This window comes from Asparagus officinalis, chromosome 8 (assembly GCF_001876935.1).
Source record: "Asparagus officinalis chromosome 8, Aspof.V1, whole genome shotgun sequence".
Taxonomy (NCBI): Eukaryota; Viridiplantae; Streptophyta; class Magnoliopsida; order Asparagales; family Asparagaceae; genus Asparagus; species Asparagus officinalis.
Window position 1 is genome coordinate 130,227,829 of NC_033801.1, and position 8,854 is coordinate 130,236,682.

The window sequence follows — 8,854 nt, forward strand, 5'->3', positions numbered from 1 at the left end:
AATAGGTACGCACATGGGGGGGGAGAGGTGGGGCCCAGTGTTTATTTCCTAAAATGGAAAGCATCCTTTTACTCCGTGGGGCAGCAGCCTCTCACTGTTGAGAATCACGAGTCAATTGCGCCCCTCTACTTGCTTGCAGCCTTTCTGCGCGGCACCGGTAAAATGTTGGGGATTTTTATAAAATTTTGATAAATCTCATTCGAGTGCGACCGGACGAAATCTAATCAAGTGGTGACAACCTTTTTTTTTTTTTGGGAAGCAGCCAATACTTCCAGAACCCATTAATATGCAAATTCAAAATTGATTCGGCCTCTTCATAATTCATATATACGATAGACTATAACTTCTCACAAAGTATTTGCAATCAGTAAATATACAGAAAAGGAAATACGTACCCTTTCATACTGAGATAGCGCATGGAAATGACTTATCTAACATTCAAAAACTAAACTCGCATGATGATAGATCAAAATTTTGAAGGGGGAAAAAAGGGAAAAACATCTACCTTGGTTTTTTTTTTTGTTATTCGTCAATCGCAACATATATATACTAATAATAAATACGGTAAGCATTTAATTGGGTCAATAAATGGAGTGACGGAGGGAGTCGTGGCACAATTGTGTTCACGTGCCGAAGCTCATTCGGCTCACACGCCCTACTAACAACTTCGCGTGCGCTAGGTTTCTTCGACTCCCGAAACGGCGGGGTAAAAGTCCAGTTTTCAGAAAATCACGCCAGCGGCCAATAGGCTCAATGATCCATCCCCCCCCCCCCCCCCCCCCCAAAGTCTTCTCTTTCTCTTTCAAGTGAGACTTTGGACAGCTTGCTTAATCATTTAACCACAATGGAGCTTTAGCACGACTTGCCTTCGTCATCCTTCCTATTTATTTGTCGTGCCTCACCACTATCCAATCGTGGGCCCATCACAGCTCCTCTACTATATGGTTTTTAATTGAAATAAAACAAATGTGTCATTGCAGATTCGACAGGATTTATGCAACGATTAGCCAGTGGCGAAGTTTCCAACAGCGAGCCCATAGAGCCCAAAACATATATATATATATATATATATATATATATATAATATATATTAATATATAATATACTATATATATATAATATATATATATATATATATATATATATTAGCCTTTCAGCTTATATATCAGGACTATTTTCACTTTTTTATTTTATTTTCCTTTTTTTATTAATTAACGTCTCCGAACCATTCCTGGCTATTGGCTGAACAAGCTTGCAAGAAACATTCTGCCCACCCACTAACAAACTTCATCAAATTCAGTGGAAAATTGAAGTGCTCTTACAAGTTTACCTAATATCCTAATTAGGAAAATTTTACCCCGTGATTAGACTAAAGCCCAATTAGGTATCCCAATATCGAACGAGGAAACAAGCGCGGTGGAAAACCATCTCCAAGTAGTCATTGAGGCGGCCCATTCTAGTTTTAAAACAATAAAAAAATAAAATAAAATACGGTTTTTCTATAGAGTGCCCTTGGGCACTCTATAAGAGATGAGAGAGATAGAGAGAAATGAATGAGGAGGGGGCCCCCATGATTTGCATTGGGATCCTCTCTTCATTCATTTCTCTCTATCTCTCTCCTCTCTTATAGAGTGCCCAAGGGCACTCTATAGAAAAACCGAATAAAATAAAAGCGACCAGTATCTAATAATGTTAGTCGATCAGCTATTATATATCTCAATCCCAGCTCCTTAAGTTGCGTGCCAATCCCACGCACAACGTCGAGTTAAAATAATAATAAAGTTCCATTCATATTTTGCTACCCACTTAATATCATCCGCCTAAATTAAATGTCATCTTCTGCTCTCCCGCTCGAAGCGCGAGCATATTTCTTACAAGCCTTCAATATTTGCTGTTATTACCAGAAAATGCCTTTTTTTTTTAAATTCCTCAAAGATGTTGTCCAATTATCTCCACGTATAAATTGAACAGAAAGTGAGGTGAGTTGAGTTTAAGGAGGAGCAGCAGTTTAAAGAGTCACCGCACAAAGGTATGATGGTGTTAAAACCTTATTATCACTATATATGTATTAATAAAAATAGTTTGATTGTATGCCTATTTTAGAAGAATGAGCTGCATGCGTAGACGAATTCGATCCCTATATATATAGAGTAAAACTGAGATTGGTGAGAAAGCTTGTGCATCCTGGCTATATATATATCACAGACTTCAATACAAAGTTTCACTTAGATTTTCAGTAAGTCTCAACTCGGCTAGATTTTATAATTAGTACTATTTTCCCTGAACCTGTCCTGATTCTCAAGGATTTTTTTGGTTAGCAGTTGCTTTTCATCGGTTACCAGTTGCTTTTCGTCCACCAAAAACGAGAAGAAGAAGAAATAATGTTGTTGTTGTTCTAATGCTTTAAAATTGTTGTCGTGCCACACTGCAATATTGAGCAGGGTTTTTTTTTTTAGAAAAAAAAAAACTGCTGGAGTGCTGAGTAGTAGTGAGTACCTGGGTTCTCAAAATTCAAAAAGAGATCCATGGAGATGGAACACGAGGATAATAAGTATACGAAAGACGGAACAACAGATATCCGTGGAAACCCTGCAGCCAAAACGAACACCGGACGATGGAGAGCTTGCCCCTACATTCTCGGTACCCTCCTTCGACCTTTGTCTACCTCCTCCCATCTATCTCAGTTCGTTATTGATCTTCGCGTTACTTCCTTCAGCGAATGAATGTTGCGAAAGATTGGCATACTATGGAATGAGCACCAATCTAGTGAGTTACATGGAGGGTGTCCTCAACCAGGGCAATACCTCTGCTGCCAACAACGTCACTAACTGGTCAGGCACTTGCTACATCACCCCCCTCCTCGGGGCTTTTGTTGCTGATTCATACCTCGGTCGATTCTGGACCATCGCCAGTTTCATGATCGTCTACATCATTGTAAGTATCAACCCCCCACGCACTCTCTCTCTCTCTCTCTCTCTCTCTTCATTAAGAGGAATTTCAGAAATTTTTGACTTGTTGACAGGGATTATCGCTTCTAACCATGACTGCATCTGTCAAAGGACTTAAACCGCCATGCCGTGATGATGTATGCCACCCAACTGCAGTACAAACTGGAACAGCTTTCGTAGCGCTGTATCTAATTGCACTCGGGACGGGAGGAATCAAGCCTTGTGTTTCTTCTTTCGGTGCAGACCAGTTTGATGAATCCGATGAATCTGAGAAGAAGAGCAAGAGCTCCTTCTTCAACTGGTTCTACTTTTCCATCAACATAGGAGCTCTTCTCGCCTCTTCTGTTTTGGTTTGGGTACAGACCTATGTGGGATGGGATTGGGGATTTGGAATCCCTGCAGCGGTTATGGCTATCGCTGTGGCCAGCTTCTTCATTGGCTCACCACTGTATCGCCATCAGAAACCTGGTGGCAGTCCCCTTACAAGGATTGCTCAGGTTCTCGTTGCATCGCTCAGGAAATGCCGAGAGAAGGTTCATGATGACGAGTCTCTGTTGTATGAGGTCACTGACAAAGAATCTGCAATAGAAGGCAGTCGTAAGCTCAATCACACAGAAAAACTGAAGTAAGCAGCATTACACTTAAATCACTTGCATGGATTCAGTTCATGAATTTTCTTTAATGGACATACTTTTACTACTCAGGTTTCTGGATAAGGCTGCGATTGAGACTGAGCATGACAGATTCAAGGCCCGGCCGAACCCGTGGAGGCTCTGCACCGTGACTCAGGTCGAGGAACTCAAATGCATCATTCATCTCCTACCGATATGGGCCAGTGCTGTGCTCTTCTCCACAGTCTATAGCCAGATGAGCACTATGTTCGTCCTCCAAGGCAAGAAGATGGAACCCCACATGGGCCCACATTTCAAGATCCCCGCCGCCTCCCTCTCTATGGTTGACACCATCTGTGTCATCATTTTGGTTCCAGTCTATGACAAACTTATCGTCCCTATGGCTCGTAAATTTACTGGCAACGAGCGAGGATTCACCCAGCTGACTCGAATGGGCATTGGCCTTGTCATCTCCATCATAGCCATGTTGGTAGCTGGCACTGTAGAAGTCATCAGGCTTCACGTTGTAGCGAGAGATAATTTGTATGATTCTAAAGATTATGTGCCTATGTCGATTTTCTGGCAAGTACCTCAGTATCTCATTATAGCGGTTGCTGAGGTTTTCACTTTCATCGGGCAACTAGAGTTCTACTATGATCAAGCACCAGATGCCATGAGGAGTATGTGCTCGGCGCTGTCGCTGACCACCAGTGCGATTGGAAACTACCTTAGCACGCTGCTCGTGACGGTGGTTACTGACATTTCTACAAGAGATGGAAAGCTGGGATGGATTCCTGATAATCTGAATAGAGGCCATCTTGACTATTTCTTCTGGCTTCTTGCAGTTCTTAGCCTCTTGAACTTTGGGGTGTACCTCCTGATTGCAAAGCGGTATACCTATAAGAAAACAACATAGCCTTGATGATTTTGCTGTTACTATTACAGTACTAGCTCACAAGGGAAAAAATTGCTGGAAACGAAGTTTTAGCAAATTTTATAGACAAATGTTTGTTCCACTTGTCCTTGCATTTTAGTTTATGAAATTTGTTCCAATACTAATAAATTTGTCACTGAAAGGTATTTGTAGTTGAAGGAAGCCATATCTTTATTCATGTCGACTACTGATTAGCATCAGCATTTGTTTACATTTTTGGCTATAGATTGGCTGGTTTCTATGATCTATGTATCAAGATCTTTATTTTACTCAACAACACATTTAAAAGATTTCAGAATACGTACGAGCAGAAAGATTTTCTGGGACTAGGCATCTTACAACCATCACTGCTATTTGCAGGATATTACCATCTTGGTGCGCAGCAATTAATATATTATTTTGAATAAAATATTGGAGCAAGATATGCATCAAACTCACTCTAGACAAATTTATTCCATAAACATCTACAAGGGATACCCACAAGATGGGCAAAATTGTCAACACACAAACAAATTAAATAATCCATCCTCTTTTCCCTACATGGTTGCGATTGTATAAGCTTATCCTCAAAAGTTATGGATATTATTGTCCCGGGTTTGGAAATGAGAGGTGCAGAATTGGAGGCCAATACATAGAGAGCACAAGACAATGCTCTCTTCCCTCCAGTTCCTAACTGAACAGGTCGAAATGAACACCCTCAAGGCCATAGTAACTTACTCCCCTATCAGAAACCCACTATCCTTCCCTCACCAAAAAAAGTCCATTAGCAGGCAAAGATCAACCCTCTGTTTCTCCAACTCAGATGAGCCTGAATCAGGCTCCTCATCTTCGTCCAAAGGCGACAAGCGTAAGCAGGAAATTCTGGCAAGGATAGCGATGCTACAAACCCAAAAGGTTCGCCTCACTGATTTCCTAGACGAGCGCTCCGCTTACTTAACTCAGTTTGCGGAAGATGCAAGTGCAGGATTCGATGAGATTGGTGAGAAGGCAATGAAAGAGCTTGATGATGCCGGTGACAGGGTCTGTATTATCACTTATCACAAGAAAACATTATTTGTTGTCAAATATTCATTTTCTTCTAAGTAAGAGATCTCTGTTTGTGATTTTCCAGATATTGGAGAAGTTGGAGGGCAAGATGCAGGCTTTTGAAGAGATTGCAGATATAAACAGAGAGGAGATTGAGAAGAACGAGAAGGTGCTGGAGGAATTTGAGGATCAAATCCAAAAAGACCGAAATGAAGGTCTCTTCTTCAAGAACCTGCGAGAGAAAACACCTGAAGCCAAAGCCGAAGCTAAGATTGAAACACAAAAGCTTAAAGAGATCGCAAAGGAGAATGCAGGCTCAAAAGTTCGCAGATATATTTACCTCGGGTTGATGTCTGTGCTAGCCATCACCATATCTAATGCCATTTTTGCTACTACTGACGTTGAATGGGGGAAAGTTGCAGCATTATCATTCATATTTTTGGGCTTGCTTGCTCAATTCATCTATGAGAGGAGCCTGTCAGGCGACAATCAAGGAAAGAGATAGAAATGGTGATTGAAAATGAAACAGAAGATCAGTAGATAAATTATATTCTTCGTGGAGTCTCTAATTACTGAGTGCGAGCTATTGTAAATGTTGTAGAAGATATACAAATAGCAATGGGTTGGATGTTGCAAGGTAAAATAAACCACAGTAAACTCTAACCTGTGGTCTGATACATACCAGCTACCTTTGCTTTTGCATCAGAACTTTATCTTGGCAATACCTCTTCCACTGCCAAAATAATGTAACCGAACTACAAGTTCTGATGCTGTACGTGCTTGGGAGTTACTTATTTTCTTTCAACAAAATTCATAATAAATCAGAGAGAGGATTTGTGACCAAGTTAAACATGATTAGCAAACTGCAATCTGGTAAAAGGTCAATAGAAAAATTAATCTCTATGTAACTGAAAGCCATGCATGGAGTATTCATGCCCAGGTCCTAAGAAACAAAGTGCACGATGTTTGCGGTTTATGAGTGATTCAACGGCTGAAGAGAATTTGTGAAGAATAATTAAGTTTTAATGTAGCTTGCACGCACATTTGCACGTGCAATAATTCTAGCAGATTTATTGAATAACCTTAAGGAAGCAATAGGAAAAGGAAAAACAACTCCAAGAACCTTAACTAAAAACCTAGGGACAAACAGAAAAGGAAGGTTCCGTCTTCAAGAAAAAGCAATGCACTTGCATAAAATCTAAAGCAAAGATTGGAACAAAACTTTTAAAAGAAAGAAACTTTCGGACTGAATAATAATATGATATAATATAAAATAATCTAATATAATATAAACGCTCAAAATTAACTAGGGTTTCACTCACTCAAATGAAACAGAAACCTTGAACAACATCTAAACCCTAGGTCCCTAACCCTAACAAAATCAGTAGATCAGTGAAACAATTACAGCTAGGGTTTCACTTCTCAGGTTAACTTTCAAATTATAAAATTTAAAAAAAAAAAAAAATATGAAAAAAGTACAGGGAAACACATATACTTTCAATAAAATATATAACTAATTCACAAATTAAGATTAAGATGGTGCTTGAAAACTGTACTATGAGAGGTTCATATGCCTTTTTGAAATACCTTCAGCTGTCCCATAATCCATGCGCTATGCAATTCAAAGCAGCCTTCCATATCAAACTCATACCGTGTTCTCATATGGCAATGCCACTGTGAAATGCCTGTTCTTTCTAATTAGGCTGGCAACTATCCACCTCTTTTGAAAAAACACTTGAGAACTTTGAGGAAGATCTGCTGCATGTAAAAGACCAACATGTAAAAAGCATGAAAGAGGAATAAACTATTAGTAGAGAGAAGCAAAGCCTCACCTCGTATGAATCAGAAGACTGCATCCAGTAAGCCAACTCTTCCGTCCTGTGCTCATGTTCATATCTTTTACACTACAGCTCCTAGGCACATAAAAGCATGAAAGCTGGTTATGTAGTCAATAGCCAGCAAAAAATAGAAATGTTTCTTTACAGTACACACAACATTGATGATTCAATAACTTCACTGTTGAGTATTGCCCTAACTAGAATATTCCAAGTAATGCTACTTGGAATGACTCCATGCCTCAATGCATCATCCAATAAATTAAGGGCCTCAGATAACCTATTACAAGAACAAAGACCTTTAAATACGATGTTATAAGAAATGATATCTGGTCTTAAACCAGCTTCTAACATCTCATCCCATATATCTGCAGCCTTTTCACAGTCCGCATTTTTATAAAGTCCATCCATAAGTGTGTTATGTGTCACAAGATTAGGGGAGCAGTTCTTATGTTTCATATCAAAATAAACACGCAACGCTTCTTCAGTTCTTCCCACAGAGCAGAGACCATGAATAAGAATGTTGTGCATAATTATGTCGACTCCAAATCCTTTATTTAGAACATGATTCCATATGTCAAGAGCAACATCAAGCTTCTTGTCTCGACATAGACCATCAATCAATGAGCTGTGAGTAACCATGTCAGGCTTTAAACCTTTCTCTAGCATTTGTTTTGCAAAAGTTGAAGCCTCATGAAACCTTTCTACTTTGCATAAGCCGTCTATGAGAATGTTGTACGTGACAACAGTAGGAGAGCAACCATTTATGCTCATCTCATTAAAAATCCTTATGGCATCTGTTACCTTAGATTTTCTACAAAAATAGCTCATCAATGTATTGTAAATATGGGAATTGGGCTTGCAACCAAGTTCAACCATCTGTTCGGAAATTCTCAATGCTTCATCCAATCTCCCATTTTTACATAATCCATTTATCATAGATGAAAATGTAAAGGCATCCAATAGATGGCAATGTCCATATTCTTGTGACTCCTTCAACACCCACAATGCTTTGTTAACGTACCCATTTTCACACAACCCGTGAACTAAAACACCATAAGTCACTGAATCAGGATGACAATCATCATCCTTCCCGAGATTCTCCCAAAGTAAAATCGCTTCATTAGCCTTACCATTCCCAAACAAACCTTTGATCAATATATTATAACTTACGGTGTTCCTTGTTCCTTCCTTTCCCATGGACTCCCACAGTCTCAGAGACTCGTCAATCATCCCTGCTTTACAAAATCCATCAAGTAAAGAATTTGACATAACAACATCAAGACCAAACCCCGTCTTAATCATCTCGGAATAAACCCTCAAAGCCCCTCTGACATTCCCCATGTCACACAACCCATTAATCAAAATCCCTTGCGTCAAAAAATCCGGTGGATGCCTATTCCTCATCATCCTCCCCCAAATCTCCATCATCTCCTCAAACCTCCGAATCCTACACAACCCGCTTAGCATTACATTGTACGTCACCACATTCGGCTTTAC

General features: G+C 39.8%; 3 protein-coding genes across 3 annotated transcripts in view; 2 read left to right on the forward strand and 1 right to left on the reverse strand.

Moving 5' to 3' along the window:
• On the forward strand, nucleotides 2,419-4,804 carry LOC109851473 (protein NRT1/ PTR FAMILY 8.1-like). The gene is made up of 4 exons (XM_020421613.1): nucleotides 2,419-2,640; nucleotides 2,717-2,934; nucleotides 3,023-3,573; nucleotides 3,653-4,804. The coding sequence occupies exons 1-4, from the start codon at nucleotides 2,526-2,528 to the stop codon at nucleotides 4,473-4,475; spliced, it is 1,707 nt and encodes a 568-aa protein (XP_020277202.1). The 5' UTR covers nucleotides 2,419-2,525; the 3' UTR covers nucleotides 4,476-4,804.
• Nucleotides 5,097-6,369, forward strand: LOC109851474. Its single transcript, XM_020421614.1, has 2 exons — nucleotides 5,097-5,513; nucleotides 5,605-6,369. Exons 1-2 carry the CDS (start codon nucleotides 5,142-5,144, stop codon nucleotides 6,022-6,024), a joined length of 792 nt encoding a protein of 263 aa, XP_020277203.1. The 5' UTR covers nucleotides 5,097-5,141; the 3' UTR covers nucleotides 6,025-6,369.
• LOC109821957 (pentatricopeptide repeat-containing protein At3g09060) overlaps nucleotides 5,877-8,854 on the reverse strand; it is a 3,775-nt gene continuing 797 nt past the window's right edge. Inside the window, 3 exon segments of the mRNA XM_020388112.1 lie at nucleotides 5,877-5,994; nucleotides 7,107-7,277; nucleotides 7,352-8,854. The exon segment at nucleotides 7,352-8,854 is cut by the window's right edge and continues 22 nt beyond it. Coding sequence (XP_020243701.1) covers nucleotides 7,499-8,854 — 1,356 coding nt within the window. The 3' untranslated portion in view covers nucleotides 5,877-5,994; nucleotides 7,107-7,277; nucleotides 7,352-7,498.

Excerpts from the sequence above, each read along its gene's own strand:
- LOC109851473 (XM_020421613.1), top strand. The coding sequence starts at position 2,526 with ATGGAGATGGAACACGAGGATAATAAGTATACGAAAGACGGAACAACA. Across the intron at positions 2,935-3,022 it reads TCATGATCGTCTACATCATT|GGATTATCGCTTCTAACCAT; the intron begins GTAAGTATCAAC and ends ACTTGTTGACAG. Across the intron at positions 3,574-3,652 it reads AATCACACAGAAAAACTGAA|GTTTCTGGATAAGGCTGCGA; the intron begins GTAAGCAGCATT and ends TTTACTACTCAG.
- LOC109851474 (XM_020421614.1), top strand. The coding sequence starts at position 5,142 with ATGCTCTCTTCCCTCCAGTTCCTAACTGAACAGGTCGAAATGAACACC. Across the intron at positions 5,514-5,604 it reads TTGATGATGCCGGTGACAGG|ATATTGGAGAAGTTGGAGGG; the intron begins GTCTGTATTATC and ends GTGATTTTCCAG.